Below are 16552 nucleotides of genomic sequence, written 5' to 3'. Positions count from 1 at the left end.
GCAGGGAGATGTATAGAGGGTTGGTGATAATTACATAGTGCGTTTATAACATGAATTGGACTGTAAAAGGTTGTGACGATACGACGTCTCATCATCATTCCACCTTTTCATCATCCTTTTCTGGTTCCTGGGGGCCTACCACAACCTCTTAAAACAATATTACTGTTGAAGCGAAGACAATTATTGCAACAAAATTTGTGCGCCTGACGGTTTCACAATAGCAAACGTACACAAGCCAACTTATGCAATTTTCTTTGTAATTAGCTTATTCCATTCGCCAATACACGGTGTTCCCTTTTTTATTTTCACAAGTCTCTTTTATTTGGAACTTCCTGAAATTCCCAACAATTCATTTAACCTTACATTAACTTTTCGTGTCATGAAGCGCTTAAAGTAAGCTTATTATAATGTTAGAACTATGATGTTTTATTGGCAGCTTTGTGACTATTCATTCACTCAGTTCGAACTATGACGCGACTATAATTTTAAAGCAATATTGTTCTTATGTCAAATTTAGCAATCTAAAAATATTTACACGGATGCAATGGAAACAATATTATTTTGGAATTTATTGTCTAAATGTTGTTTTGTAATGATTAAAACTTAAGTTGAACTTATTTATTTACATATATCTCTTCAATATTTTGTTTATTTTTTTATTTAACAGTACATAGGAAATAATTTCTCGTTAAATAAAAATACGCGATGTTAATTCCGTGAAATTATGACAGTTGACACTAGCCTATAATTTGAAAGGTTATGGTACCACTGGCCACCTACTTTGAAATTTCGAATCGTTCTTCAATTCCTTTTCTTCGTCCCTCACTACAAAATTTCCGAAAATAACGCTCTGAAAAGTTATACCATTGGAAATCAAGTAACCTAACAGCTTGTAAAGCATAATATTTGTAGATTATATAGGCTCTTTTGGGATAAGTTCCTTTTTTACCGTGTCTAGCCTGTTAACCTGTAAGCAATTTAAGTAGGGAGTGTTTTTATATGAATGTACCTGTGTTTATATCGTTATTTTGTTTTGGTACAGCCTTTACGCCGTTACTTTGCCTGTTGTTCCTTTCTACCTTTCTTCACCTTTTCCCTGTTATACTTCTACAATCAATTCATGTGGAGTGAGCGTATTTTCCAGCAATATTAGTCAACCCCTCGGCCACAAGGGGTATTAAAAAGGTTCGATGATGTTTCAGCCCGGTGACCGGACTTATTAACAACAAACATGTTAAGCAAAAAATTAAATTTATTTATTTCTGTGCGACGCGTCTGACAGAAATTGAAAATCTGGCGTCAACTTAAATGTCAGAGAGGATAATAAATTAGAATTAAAAAAGAAATTAAAGATGGCACTTAAAATTAGACTATACTGAGTTGATCCTTGAGTAGCTTCGTTTCTTCAATAAGAGCTGAGATCTGGCTCGTCCTGTAATAATAATACGTGTCAATTTCCATTAACAGTTAAAACCTACCAGTGGCATGAGTTAAAAAGACCAAGGTTTTATTTTTATTACTTATACAGTAATTTACATCATTAACATTTTCATCAATTTTGAATAAATTAAACGCCTGACAATTTTTTCCGACGAAGCAAAGTAAAGTAAAATACAGTCTGTCATTTTCAGCCCCACGAAAAAACAAACTAATTCTTTTGTTAAACAGTGTGTATCGTCAATTTTACTATATATTTTTTTCAAAGTGATTCAAAACTTTCAGTTATGCGGTATCAACCAAAGCAATTTGAGGTTGTACGAGGCCTTAAGTAAGTGGTTAGGAGTTTATTCATATTGATTGCGACGCAACAAGTTTCAGCAGAGATTTTCAGTGACCCAGTTATGTCTGTTGTGAATTTCTACTCTTTGCCACTCGTACTCATTATTAAGGACCCCTGATGAAGCGAAATAAACAGGGAAATGCATATTTGTTGTAAATACTCACTGTTGCTGCAGTATTGAAGATATGGTGTCGCTATGGGATTTGCCAAGCGCAATATCTTTCCTCTTGTATTCGTCCTGCCATTTCTTCAGCTGAAATGAAATAGAGGGACCTTTGATAATTATAATCTACATTGCCTCTTTACACTGTAACTAATCTTATAAATGACATGTGAATTTTTAACCAAGAGACTGAAGTTTTATTACTTTTATTATTTTAAACGGATCTCCAGGCAAATTCCAAGCAATGGCCAGAGTAGCCAGACTTTTGCGAAGTTAATTCGCTAATTTATGTGTATTAAGTAGCCGACTTTCGTCCAAGCCATAAAATCCCAAAAACTCAAGGAAAACAATTCTACAATTCTTGTTGCTGCCGGAAATTGGGGAATATGAACTCTCTTATTTCCCCCAAAACTCAAACCCTCAAATGATTTGTTTTACAACTCTATTCCCCACAAAATCCCCAATCAAGTTTGTAATTTCCCAGACATTTTATTAAGTAGCCTAAAATCGCCTTTTTCCTATTTCAAACGTAGCCTAAATATCGCCGAGTCGCCGATCACTTTTTTAGTCGCCACACGACCCCTCGAAGTAGCCTAAATGGCGAAAAATCGCCAAATCTGGGACCACTCATTATGGCGGCTATTTATTGACAATAATTAAGTCTATCAGCGCAATAGTGGTGTAATCATATTCATTTTTTTCTGCAATATTACCTTCAATGATACTAATAAAAAATATTTTATTATAATTTTTTTTATGCATGAAAAAGCATTCAAATACTATCTAATTAAGTTTTATTGAATGTCAGGGACATTTCAGCATCAAGAAATTCAATTATATTTTGTGAAATTACTCTACTAGATTGTTATCTATTATAGTGAAATTTCTTAAATTTAATTTGTCATCAATTCGAACGATGTTTTCCTTTACTATCGTTTGTTGACTGAAGAAAGAGATTAACAAAGACGTTTAAAACGTTAACAGAGAAGTTTACGTTTTTTTCTAATACTAAAAGGACGAACGCGATCTACCTCTTCGCTTTTATCGTTGGCGTGGTCCTTGAGCGCGCGGATCTGCTGCTGCAGCCGCTCGGCCTGGCGCTTGTAGGTGAGCAGCTCGGCGAGCAGCGCGCGCTCGGCGGGCGTGGCGGCCGAGCACGCGCGCACGCCGCGCAGCGCGGCCGAGCATCTGCACGCCGAACGATTTCAATAACAATGAATTACAATTAAAATCCGAGTATAGAACAGTGGCGAGGCGTCCTTATAACTCAATTCTCACCGGCTCGCCTAAAATTTTCCGCGTATTGCCAAAAGATTGAACCGCCATTTAAAAAACATATTCTAAATATTCACTATTAAACGCGAAATAACTTGCCCCGATGCATCTTAACCAATCAGTGCCAGGTAAGCCGGCGGATCAGCGGGTTCTATTTAATTTGTTTTAAATAACGCACATCAACATAGCCCCGCACTAGAGAAACTCTGTGTCGCGGGTGCCATGGACACAGACATAGACAACCACAAATTACACATAAACTCACGAGAGAAATAAATATAGGCCATTCAAATATTTCTCCCGGCCCGGGAATCGAGTCTGGGACCTCTGCGTGGCAGTCCAGCGTGGTAACCGTTCGGCCACAGAGGTTGTTATGCGCTCCCATAAAAACACACGCTTATAACATCTAAAGAAATGACGCCCGAGAAATCGGAATAAATTAGGTTCTAGTCGAATAGCGTTCACGTCAACTTTAACTTTATACCAACAAAGTATAGTTCAATTTGTTTTAATGTTAGAATCGTTGCCAGATGTGAAGCTTTCTTAAAATAATGTAACAAATTTGTGATGATAGCAAATTGTTGTATTAATTTAGGAATAGAATTTCCTGCCTACGACTGTGTTTCCGAGCACATACAACCCGAGTATTCCGAACGTGCGACTGAATAGGCATCTTCTGGGCGAGCTCGTTCCTACCCTGTCTTTGCTTCACGGCTAGGTAGTAGTCAAGAGCGAGTCCATTAACCTTAAAAAAAAATTTGATCTCAAACTAAAGAATTCTCTGTTCTATGAGTACCAAAGTAACGGCATTTACTTTGGAACTACTCAGACTACGCAGACCTGTTTTGACCCTGATTAAACTTTTTTTCTATGTCAACACACTTAAAAACACACATACACACAAACAAATACTAACACTGCACAAACAATATTTTTCCTATTTATATTACGTTTTTTTATTCCTTGGTAAACTTTAATTTAAATGCATTGACTTACAAATAAATGGACGACGTGTCTAATACAAAAACCACGAAAAAATGTCCCAAGTCAACCTATTTAAACGTAGTGACATGTAAAGGAATATGAAAAAGCTAAAACGTTGAATTTAAATTGTAATGTCGTCGTAGTACTGTCTAATTTTGCTTCCTTTCGCTGTCAGCCGAACAAACGAAGACTAAAGCGTGAATGACGCTCTGTATACGATTTTAACGCCCTATAAGTTCGGACACTTTTTAGCGCGGACCCGACGTCCATGTAATTGTAAGTCAATGTTTAAATGGATAATTTAGATATCGCAATTATCAATGTACAAGTACATAATTCCAAGTTGCAAATTTGTATTTTCTAAGGGGTGGAGTCCTGGTGACCTGAAATACAGATCTGAAATACGTCTAGTTTAGGCACCTGTCTCCCACACTATAATTCTTTTTTTAACCGACTTCAAAAAAAGGAGGAGGTTGTCAATTCGTCTGTACGTTTTTTTCGTATGTATGTTACGCGATAACTCCGCTGTTTGTGAACCAATTTTGATGATTATTTTTTGTTGGTAAGAAGGTACCTCAGATGTGGTCCCATTTAAATTTCAAGAAAATATTCCTCCTCTAAGCGTGGCACACTAGGGGATGAATGACTTTTGAGGTCGGTTTTTTAACCGGAGGTTAGGTTAGGTTAGGTTATTTTATTATCTATATTGTGGTGAGAAAATAAACAAATTTATTATTATTATTATTATCCAGTTTAGCAGTAGAGCTCGTTGTGAAAGAGTTCGTCCAGGGAAGTACTGCCACCTTACCTATTTCTGCCGCCAAGCAGTAATGTTAGTCTGCACTGTGTGTCTATTACTGCGTTCCGGTTTCGAAGGGAAAGGCACATGGGATTTGTTAACTTATGTGGGTGACGGGTGCAGTGGCAGCTAAAATCTTTGCGATTTAAAGCTCTGCGTGGCACTGCAACTGTTATGGGCAGGCGTGTGACTTACCAACAGGCGCACGACTTGTTCGTCCCACCACTTGGTATTATATAAAAACAAATAATCTTGACAGTCACCACTTTGTTTGACATACCAGACCAACGGACCGGAATCTTACAAAAGTTCATTTTCCAAATTGGTCCTTGCCTACAGTGCAAGCCGTTGTGTAATGATAATTTTGGCCATTAATTATAATTATACCATAAATGTGGTGTGAAGCCGGTGTTAAAATTTTTAATATAAAATTTATTTATGTGTGGTTTTAAACTAGGTTATTAGATATGACGTCTACCAAAATCGAGAACGTGAGAGAAAGTTGAAATGTGAGCAACAGCAAAATTGTTAAAAACTGAACCATACGGCATTTACATAGCGATCAAATTTGTAGCGTAGTGTACCTGTATTTAATGTCATCTTGGTGTTTTTCAGCTAAAGCGCATTTCTCTTTCAATGCCGTAGATTGATTTTTCACGTCGCCAACGTCCTTCTGAAAGTAGAAAATAAATTTGTATTTTATTTTTACTGGGCTATCACTGTTCGGCTTGACTGATTAGACCAGGTTTTCTTAACCTTTTTCTAGACAAGGACCCCTCTCAAAATTTCAGAAAGACCCTTTCTGAAAGAAGAAAGTTTTGCATTGGCGGGCGTATCGTTCGCAAGGTCACGGTAACTATTTAAACACAACTTATTCTATACCAATTTTTAACCGACCTCAAAAAAAGGAGGAGGTTAAGTTTGACTGTATGTTTTTTTTTGTATATCACGCGATAACTCGGCTACTACGGCATTTGTGTACTGATTTTTTTTGTTGGAAAGATAGTACTTACATCTATAGACTACATCAGTATTGGTCCCATTTAAATTTGAACAAAATATTCCACCTCTAAGGATGGCAAACTAGGGGATGAATCCGGTTTCGCGCACTTTCCGGTAACCGATTTGAAAAAAAAAAGTAATTCCACGAACTTTTGAGGTCGGTTTTTTTGGTACTCTGCACTGAGATTATTATACTAATGCATTTGATATGTTAGGTAGGCTCGCCCATGAACCTCCAGCGTTCATTACACGGACCCGTTTGTGGTTCTTAGATCACAGGTTAAGAAACTCTGGATTAGATGGTAATTTTCGGATTAGTTTTCTCTACCTAATTTCGGTAGAAACTTTTATTATTTAAGTATTCAAGTATATCATCATGGAACATTAAGTAATATTTAAGTACAAAATAAAATGGCGGCCTAAGCTCAAGTGGTGTCGATTATCTCGCACAAAACCTGGAAAAGTGAAAAAAATGCCTTATTTCGTTTCTTTGGAGTGCAAAAATGCTAGACGCAATTGTAATATTATCTATGGTGGTGATTCGTATCATCACTAAGTCTTATTTTATTTGACTGCCTCCGTGGCCGAACGGTTACCATGTTGGGCTGCTTCGCAAGGGTCCCGGGTTGGAATTCCGCGCCGGGAGAAATATTTGTATGGCTTACATTTATTTCCCTCGTGAATTCGGGTGTAATTTGTGGTTGTCTATGTGTGTGTCCATGGCACCTGACACAGGTTTCCCTAGTACGGGGCTATGTTGAGTGTGTGCGTTATTAAAAAAAATAAATAGAACCCCGGCTTACCTGGCGCTGATTGTAATTAGTAATTATTTGCTTTCAAATAATAATAATTAATAGATCCAGTCGTAGTCCATGTCATATAGCATGGGTACGCTACGCTGTGATGGCGTTTCGTATCGTCAAAAAGGTTTATTTTATTTAATTTTAATAAATTTTCAATGTTCTGTTTATCGTAATCATTTTTCCTTGCGTTGCTAGAATGAGGTCGCCTTTTCTTGGAGAACTAAGTAAACATGTAGAATTTGTCGTCGTTCAGTTATTAACCACTAGGTGGCTGCACATTGATTAATTTTCAATATAAAACCAAAATGTCGTAACTTGCAATAATAGGTATTGATGGCGTTGAACTTACAACGATACGCCAAAAGGGTGTACGAGTGAAACAATACATTTTTCATAATTTACGTTTTGTTATTTTAATATGCACAAGTAAACCAACACAATGTCATATGTGTTAGATTTACGCTCACTGCAGCACCACGCTGATCGACGTACATTTTTCAATAAATGAGTATCATTATTGTCTTGCCGGGACTCGGTCGTTTCATTCACATTACTTCAGTTAAGTACCTACTTCAATCATTTGCATTGCAAATTTGCATCTTTCTATGTCTTTGCATCGTCTTACTTGCATTTATATAAATCCCGCAGTGCAACGTGTGTTAACGGCACACGAGGTAAAGTTTAAATTGTATTAACAGCCCAGAATTCAGCAGCATATAATGTAGTCAAAGTCTAGTCTAAAATTCTACCTATGGAATAAATGATTATTAGACTTTGTAAGTTAAATAATCACAGGTAAAATTTTTACACTTGAAAACGTCATTTTTTAAGCTACTGCTCGTTCACTGTGTCGACTTTCCCGAGAAGAACGAGCAAGAAACTTTAGGTATTGCTCTTTTCAAATAAACTTAAACACATACTCTTCAATTTTGTAATATGATCTTTCAATTAAAGTGCTTTTAATGTAAGTTTTAAATTGAGGAAATGATTATCTTAATATATTCTCCGAAATCTTATTGTAAAAACGTATACAGTTCCCCATAAAAGAATCGTTTATCTTAGTTAAACGAAATCGTGGCACCATGAGTTTGGACTTAGTTGGGAGGTTAATATTATGAAAATCTTCTTTCTTAACGAAATTATGTATATTTTTACGGGCATACAAAATATTTGAGTAAATGTACTGTGAGACATGATACCAGTCTTCTTAAACTTTTCTCTGAAAGAAACCCGAGAACTTAAATGGTACACAGAAGGAATCGTTCGTTTTTACAACACAAATATGGTTTGTATACTTGCTTTAGTAAATGACGTTAACCAGTCAAATGAAGTGAACTAGTACATTGTGTGCTAATAAGTGCGCGTTCAAATTAGCCGCTGTTAGAAGCGCTGCAGCCACCGCGCTGCTGAAGTGCGACTACGTTACGCGATGGATTCTGACGAAGAAACATTACTTTCGCCTAGTTCTTGGGGCACACACTTCACACGTAGGTATTAAAAATGACTCACCTGCTGTTTTTTTCAGTTGTACAGTTTGAAAATTGTCAATAAATTTTTACACGCATTTTCTTATCCAGTTGATGAAAATAACTGCCTCCGTGGCCAAACGGTTACCATGACTGCCACGCAGAGGTCCCAGGTTCGATTCCCGGGCCGGGAGAAATAGTAGTACAATTAGCCTACAATTATTTCTCTCGTGAGTTTGGGTGTAATTTGTAGTTGTCTATGTGTGTGTCCATGGCACCCGCGACACAGGGTTTCCCTAGTGCGGGGCTATGTTGAGTGCGTGCGTTATTTATTATTGATGAAAATCACCGGCGGAACTGCTATCCGCGTTGCAGGGTGTTGTTTGCACTATCCACGAATTCCTCGACGCGATATCATACGTCGCGGTTCACTCGAAGAACGCCTACCTGCAGGTCCCCGAGCCAGGCGGCGTGCTGCGCGCCCAGCGCCGCCAGCGCGCGCAGCTTGCGCAGCACGGCGTCGCGCGCGCGCAGCTGCCGCGCCACGTACTCGCCGCGCAGCTTCAGCGTGGCCTGCGTCACGAACTGCAACCGCCGCTCTGCTTAGCGCTCTCGAGGCGTCGGGTATTAACCAGAAATAGAGACGAAATAAGGGCCACGTGTTCCTGGTAACATGGTATGCCGTGCTGTTCTATTCGGTGGTGTGGGAAAAACAGCAAAACATCTAATTGCAAAACAAACGGAATCACATTTCATCGGTAATTAAATATTAAATATGTAATTTTCGTCCATTATAGCAAAGCTCAAGTTAACTGGTCGATTTCAAGTGAAACAATTGACGACACCCGTCAATTGTTTCGAACTCGGGCCGGCCAATCGGAGCGCAGTTGTCACAGTAATTATATGGCAGAACGTCTCTATTTCTGGTTTATACTCGATGTCTCGAAGCTATCGAACACTATAATTACTACGCGACGAGTGCGGGGCAACATGTTGACCCGTAGGTTTGCCAAAGCTTCCTGCCAGACCATTTACAACTGTAACCTGGGGGTTAACTACGACCAGAAAGCACAAATAGATGGGTTCGCTGCCATCATACGAAAAAGAGTAGCCTCCTTGATGCGCAGAATCCGCGGCACCGGCAGCGACCTCCTGAGTATCATTACTGGAAGAGTCCAAGGTTCATTCCTTGAGCGCTGGACCAAAATTCACACGTACCCTAAACAGAGTCAATATTTTTAATTTACTAACATTAGTGTGTAAGTTTTTGTTTGTATTACTAACCAATTCGGATGTTATAACATTCGAAATAATTTAAATTTGAAATTTCAATTTCTCATAGATATAGATACCTCTAAAAAGTCGTTGAAAAACCAAATACAAAAGATACGACGCAAGCACATAGAAAAATTCGTGAGGTCCGCTGGTTCGTTCCGTGGCTTAGTTGGTATAGCGTCTAGCACGGTATGCTAGAAGACGTCAGTTCGAATCCGGCCGGATCAACGGAATTTTTTCTGAGTATTCGATCTTTGTATTAATAATTATAACAAACTAGTGGAGTAATTCCATATAAAAATAATTGAATATCAATTAAATAAAAAAATTCTGTGTTCCGGTTTGGAAGGGTAAGGGTGCTGGTGAAATTTCAGGCACTTGCCAACTTATGTATCAAGGTGACGGGTGCAGTGGCAGTGCTCTTCGAGTTTTTACGATTTGAAGCTCTGAATGGCGCTGCAACTGTTATGGACAGGCGTGTCGCTTACCACCAGGCCGCATCTTGTTCGTCCCGTCACTTCGTATCATAATAAAAATAATAAAGTTTCATAACGGCTAAACTAACTTCCTCCGACCATCACATACGGTCTATAGAGATAAATGTAAATTTGTTTTTGGAAATATGTTCCAGGACTAAAGCTGTTAAAAACAGTCATTAGGTACCTCCAAAGATTCCTTGGGACTGGGCTCATCTTTCTTGTTAATCTTGAGTATGGGCTGGGACACATCTCGAGTCAAAATTTCTTGAACAATTGCTGTGAATGACAACTTCTGTCTCTGAAAAATATAAATTAAAATGTTTTGTACATACATATATGTTTTGTACAAAAAGGTAAAGAACCTAAGTCCATATTTTAGAATTTGATGTTTTTACAAACATTTTTACAGCAATGCTAAAAATTTCGCAATGGTAAAAGACATTGAGTCCTATCATCGTTTGTTTTTAAATTAACATGTTGACTGTGCACTGGCAATCGGTACTATCTCAATTTTAACAACTTTACAGGATGAACAAAAAAAATTGTTTGCGTCAATTATATAGCATCTGATTTATTAAATAAAAATACGTAGTTTATAAATATATTTATTACATATGTGTAAAGTTGTCAAAATTGAAATAGTACCGGTTGCCAGTTCACAACCGATATTTTGTTAAGTATATTGATTTGAATTGGCGGGAGCTTTTCAATAATAACGTCGATAACTTGTTAACAACGTAATTTGACGAATAACTTTCACTTTAAACAAATGTTGCTTGTAAATTTGAACACAAAAAATAACTTGAAAATTGTCTGATGGGAGAACTCGTCTTTTTCTTCCTCCGAATGACCTTTGAATGAGTTTTGGTTTTGCATGCCCGTGGTCACAGAACAATAAATACAGTAGAAGTGCTTAGTTGGCGTGGCATATGTGCCAACAGTATGTGGAGTTCCACATACTTGAGCTCAGTCCGCCATTTTAGCTTTGTACGTTATGGTCGTGTCAATAATCTCGCGCAACACCCCGAAAATCGTTGAAAATGCCTATTTAGTTTTTTGGAGTGTAAAAAAAACATACAGGCGAATTGAGAACCTCCTCCTTTTTTAAAGTCGGTTAAAAATGATAGTCGCACTTGTAATATTGTCTATGGTGGTATTTCGTATCACTATTAAGCCTTATTTTATTTTATTTTAACACATTTTCAATGTTCGTAATAATTTTTTTCGTACAAGAAGCGAAAGTAAACCTTACACCGCTGCAATATGGTCGCTTCTTTTTTGGAGTACTAAGTAAATATCTCGAATTCGTCGTCGTTCCGCTATTATCAGCTAGATGGCAGCACATTGATTGAAATTTCAATATAAAATCAGAACGTCGTAACTTGCAATAATAGGTAGTGATGGTAGTGAGCTTTTAATGACACGCCAAAAGGTTAAAAGTTTAAATTACATTCACAGTTCAGAATTTGTTATATCTTTTTAAATTTGAAACTACGACCAACCATTATCAAGATTTCACAGTGTTTCAAATTATCAATTAATGGCGACAGCGGTTCTGATAGCAATCGAGGTTTAAGGCACTTCTACTGATTGTTCATCCGTGCCCGTGTCTCTTGACGCCCCCGTGGCGGTCAGTTCGTTTTTAGATTGATATAAAATGCCTAATTAATAGTCTCATTATCTTTAAAACTTTAAGACGCTTTGTTGTAAAAAATACCATTTGGCCATTGACTTACAATTATATGGACGTCGGGTCCGCGCTAAAAAGTGTCCGAACTTATAGGGCGTTAAAATCGTATACAGAGCGTCATTCACGCTCTAGTCTTTGTTTGTTCGACTGACAGCGAAGCAAGCAAAATTAGACAGTACTGCGATGACATTACAATTTAAATTCAACGTTTTAGATTTGTCATATTCCTTGACATGTCACTACGTTTAAATAGGTTGACTTGGGACATTTTTTTCGTATTAGACCCGTCGTCCATTTATTTGTAAGTCAATGCATTTGGCACTTAAAGTTCTTTACTTCACACGTGCAGTTTTTTTAAATGAAATGTAGAGGATGACGTGTACAAGCCACTTACTTCTTTAAGAATGTTGTTGATATCTTCTTTTTCCAAAGCAGGATTCTTAAGTTGCAGTTCTTTGTAAAGTTGTTCTTCTAAATCGTAAGGCTCTAGGGTTCTGTAATAAAAGAAGTATTGTCAACCGGTGCGATCGAAAACAAGATCTTTTAATTATTTTTTTAAATTTCACATATATTAATTTCACACATACTCGTAGTTGGTTAGTTTGTTTTTTTGGTGAGTAGGTAATTGCTAAGTGTTGCGAATATGACATCACCTACATAGTAAAGTTACTAGTTATATAGTTACAATTTAATGCCCATTAATCAACTTAATGCGTGTCTATCGGTGAGGACCTATAATGGCTCTCCATTATTATTTCAGTTTTTACTCTGTAAGATAGCCGTTGGTCTTTCAATAAGTTAAAATAAAATAAAAATAAAATATTGACGATCAAGTGATAAAAATAGCATACTGGGTTTTACAGTGTTACAAGCTATATGGCCATCAACAGGAAAGAGCAAAACGCCGTTTAAAAAATACTGTTTGAATTTTTTCTGGTGTGGTCTCAATTTTAGTACTACTTTTTGCGTTTTTTAAATTTCAAATATTGCAATTTAAATTTAAAGGAAGAAAAGGAGAAAGAACAAACTATGTTTGGTTGTAACAAACAACAAAAAAAAATTTAAGAAAAAAAAATACATTGTGTGGTGATAATTGGTGTAAAAAGGAGTTATTGACTAGGTATTTGTTGAAAAACGTGTGTATACAGTGACTTCTATGTTTTTTACCACAAAAACGAGACGTGGTAGTTGAATTTTTCTTCGTGTTCAATCTTTGCATTATAAATAGCCACCACAAAGGCTTACGAGTGACCATCCAACTGTCACAAGGTGTACACTGTGGAAATGGACAACCCCCCACCACCTGGTTTCGTCATACCTCAAGAGCAACTACACCAGGTTGCGATCTGCGGTGGCGTATATGGAAGTCCTTATAAAAGTGTAAATGGGGTTTCAGAGATGCTAGTCTAACCCAATGCGACTTAGGTGCACCAACACAGCACTTATTGTTGCGCCCCATATGTCCTAATGCGTGTACAAGAGAAGGTCTTTACGCGGCCACGGACAGCGCAGTCAAGGTGGCGACGTTGTCACTTTGTAGGTTATTGAATTTAGAAATAGTACATATACATATAGTACATATATATACAGACTTTACAAATAGTACATAGCTATAACTAACAAATAGTGACATAACGAGTAACCAACACCGCTAACCACAGATTACTTAATCAATTTTCCGATTTTAGTAAATACAACTGCGCTCCTAATTCGTTGGTGTCACTATTCACAAATAACGCTAAGAGTAAATCGGGAGCACATATAGCAGTAATATAATTATGGAGGTATGCATATACAGGTGCCCCTATAGACACTTCGATTGATGATTAATATATCGCACTGCTATTACAATAGTGTTGCAACTCAAAATATGTGAAACTCGAGATTATACTAACGCTGAACATAAAATTTAATTGTCTACACGTCAACAATAGCGTCATTAGAATATTGTAAGAAACAATTGAAAGATATCAAATCTAAACTCAAAATGAGACAAAACTTTTTGTAAGTCTTTACGCAAATATCAGCATAATTGGCGAGTAGAAAATTGTTTACATGTCTGTAATAAACTTTAACCGAGAAGATTTAAATATAAATTTTAACAATCTGTCACGGAAAGTGAGTAATTCGTTTTTCATGGATTCTGAAAAATACACTTTTTGAGTTAGTAGAGAATTCGTTCAAGCCAATGCATCCACTAGAGAAAACATCCTGTACATGTACACACATACACAAACATAACTAATTGTGATAACTAATATCCATTAATTATAATTATTTAATAAAATTCTACCTACTTTAAAAGAAACACACACCGTATCGACCCAATTGATGTCAACGACAGGTGCCCACAGTCATAAGCGTCTATGAGGCTAGTCTACTGCTGCTCGAGTCAGCAAATTGATAGTAATGAATCATGTATCGTTACAATATTAAACTCGATAATTAACTTACTTATGTGTCTTTCCATCGTGTCTATGTATGTCGCAATGTTCAACAGTATATAGAACCAGTTCAACACTTACCAGTTGTTTGTCTCTTAGCGTACATTCACTTACAGAGTCATATCTTTTGTTTTAACCAAACTGAAGTGCACTCGGTTTCCGCCATTGCCGCTGAAGTTACTGCCGTCTCGATAGAGTAAAAAATATAGGCGCTATTTATAAAAATGAATCATCATGCGTGACAGACACCCTTAGACATGGAATATTTTCTTCAAAATTATATGGGACCACTATTGAGGTACCCTCTTTACAACAAGAAAAGAATCATCAAAATCGGTTTACAAATCGCGTCATCGTGTAACATACATAAAAAAAAACAGTCGATGGAGAACCTCCTCCTTTTTTGAAGTCGGTTAAAACAACGGGTGAAGTTTGTTTACTCAGCAAATGATTATCGCGTGATTCGCGCCAAACGTACTATTCAGGGCCGACAGAGTCCTAGAACAAAAGAAGTGTCGACACGATAAGAAGAAGCGTGCCATCCCACCTGACGAGGGCGGTGCCATCGTCGCACAGCACCAGCAGGTGGCGCAGCGGCGGCTGCGAGCCGCACACGCCCGCCGGCGGCCGCAGCGCCGCGGCCGAGCCGCTGGTGCACACCAGGTGCCGCGCCGCCGACGCGCAGCCGCACACGGCCGACAGGCGAGCCTCCGGCTCCGCTGCCATCCAAGCCATCTTTTCACTTCTCATGCTCTTTAAGTTCCTATTTATGCTGGGTGTAGGCTGCATAAAATAGGATTTTATGCTCTAGTGCATAAAATAAAACCCTGCGCCAACAGCCACGCGCATTAGAACTTTATAAAGTTTTACTTTTGTTTTTATAATCCGTATTATATTAAAAAAAATAAAAAAGTAGGCAATAGTAATTCTAATAAGCTATGATAAATAGAAATGCACAAAAAATAAAAGCTTGTAAAATATAACTGAGCAAGAGAATGAGCAACCTGAGTCACGCGTAGAAAAAAAAAGTCGTAAATTAGCGGGATTGTTGTAATTTTACATTAAATTTTAATTAAATAATCGTTTATTTGTAACATTGCTGTTTAACTTCTTCGCAATCGAAGTAAAAAGCAGAGTGTATAACTCGTTCATAAAACCCATTCTACCCTCGACTAAAGTGTCCATCCTCGCCTTCGGCTCGGGTGGATATACTCGTCTCGAGTAAAATGACGCGTTTTATGCACTTGTTGTACAATCTACAATTGTTTGTTTTGGAAAAATATTGAAGAAGGCCGTAGAGGCCTACATTTATTTCTCTCGCGAGTTTGGGTGTAATTTGTGGTCACCCAAGTGCTACGTAAGGCAGATTCCCTTGAGAAGAATGAGCACGAAACTCTAGGGGTTGCTCTGTGTACATGTACATTTGAATACATTTATCATTTACAATATTTATTATTATTACTTTTTTATAATATCAAGTAACGGGACGAATAAGACGTGCGCCTGATGGTAAGCTACACAGGCGTGTAGTTCATAACAGTTGCAAACTCCACTCCACTCAGAGCTTTAAATCGCAAAGGTCTTAGGGGCACTTCTACTACGCCCGTCACTCTGACACATAAGTTGAAAAGTCCCATGTGTCCGTAATTTCACCAGCACCCTTACCCTTCCAAACCGGAAGGCAGTAATGCCATATTACTGCTTGGTGGCAGAAATAAGTAAGATGGAAGTACTCCCTGGACGAACTCTTTCCAAGGAGCTGCTATTTCAAACGTCTTAGATTGAGAATACCTGCAGGAGCTAAATGGGTCATACCGCAGATTTTAGGCATCCATCCAACCTTTAGTACAAAGTTTTTGTTTCACTATACATTTTTGTTTTAAACCTCATAAAAGACAAATTTTCAATATCAACTAGAAACTTATTACTGAAGCGTATATATACCACCATTAAATGAATTTATGACTGTGAAGACGACTTCCAGAACAGCTAGTTTATTTTTATTCCTTGTATTAATTGTTAGTGTCATTTTGTATTAATAACCATGTAATGAAACTCCAACAGTACCACTCCACCCCTATCTTGTGGATAATCCAAGTCTTCACACGAAGCGTTTTGCTTCCGCATTTATGTGGCAAACTGCTAAGGAGTGGAATTCCCTGCATGCAGACTTGTTTCCTGAACGATATAATGTGAGCCTTTTCAAGGCAAGAGTGAAAAGGCATTATTTAGGCGTGTTTATTTAGGCTCCATCGTGGACCTCATCATCACTTTCCATCAAGTGTGACAGAGGTCAAATACGCACATGTTTTTTAATAAAAAAAATGTTATTGAAGAGCCCTCGTATAATACGCATTTAACAGTGCGTGACATCAACAAGATTATTTTTTAA

The 16552-nt window shown here is 37.6% G+C and overlaps 1 protein-coding gene across 2 annotated transcripts in view; it reads right to left on the bottom strand.

Annotated features, from left to right (window-relative positions):
- Nucleotides 1-1241: 1241 nt before the first annotated feature.
- The window catches only part of LOC113226229 (nuclear pore complex protein Nup88), a 200650-nt gene continuing 185339 nt past the window's right edge, over nucleotides 1242-16552 (bottom strand). The window contains exons 8-16 of one of the 2 annotated variants that reach the window (XM_026458788.1): nucleotides 14708-14879; nucleotides 12111-12210; nucleotides 10211-10324; nucleotides 8720-8857; nucleotides 5586-5674; nucleotides 3117-3131; nucleotides 2975-3077; nucleotides 1945-2033; nucleotides 1242-1432 (exon numbers count right to left, since the gene is read on the bottom strand). In XM_026458788.1, the coding sequence (XP_026314573.1) occupies nucleotides 1366-1432; nucleotides 1945-2033; nucleotides 2975-3077; nucleotides 3117-3131; nucleotides 5586-5674; nucleotides 8720-8857; nucleotides 10211-10324; nucleotides 12111-12210; nucleotides 14708-14879 (887 nt within the window). In that variant the 3' untranslated portion in view covers nucleotides 1242-1365. Of the gene's footprint in view, nucleotides 1433-1944; nucleotides 2034-2974; nucleotides 3132-5585; nucleotides 5675-8719; nucleotides 8858-10210; nucleotides 10325-12110; nucleotides 12211-14707; nucleotides 14880-16552 lie in introns of both variants that reach the window. The other variant, XM_026458787.1, reaches the window with a different exon arrangement.

The sequence above is a fragment of the Hyposmocoma kahamanoa genome, unplaced genomic scaffold (assembly GCF_003589595.1).
Source record: "Hyposmocoma kahamanoa isolate Upper Pololo Valley unplaced genomic scaffold, ASM358959v1 185, whole genome shotgun sequence".
In the NCBI taxonomy this organism is placed as follows: domain Eukaryota; kingdom Metazoa; phylum Arthropoda; class Insecta; order Lepidoptera; family Cosmopterigidae; genus Hyposmocoma; species Hyposmocoma kahamanoa.
Note: the sequence above shows the minus strand (reverse complement) of the source record. Positions and strands in the feature narration are given on the sequence as shown.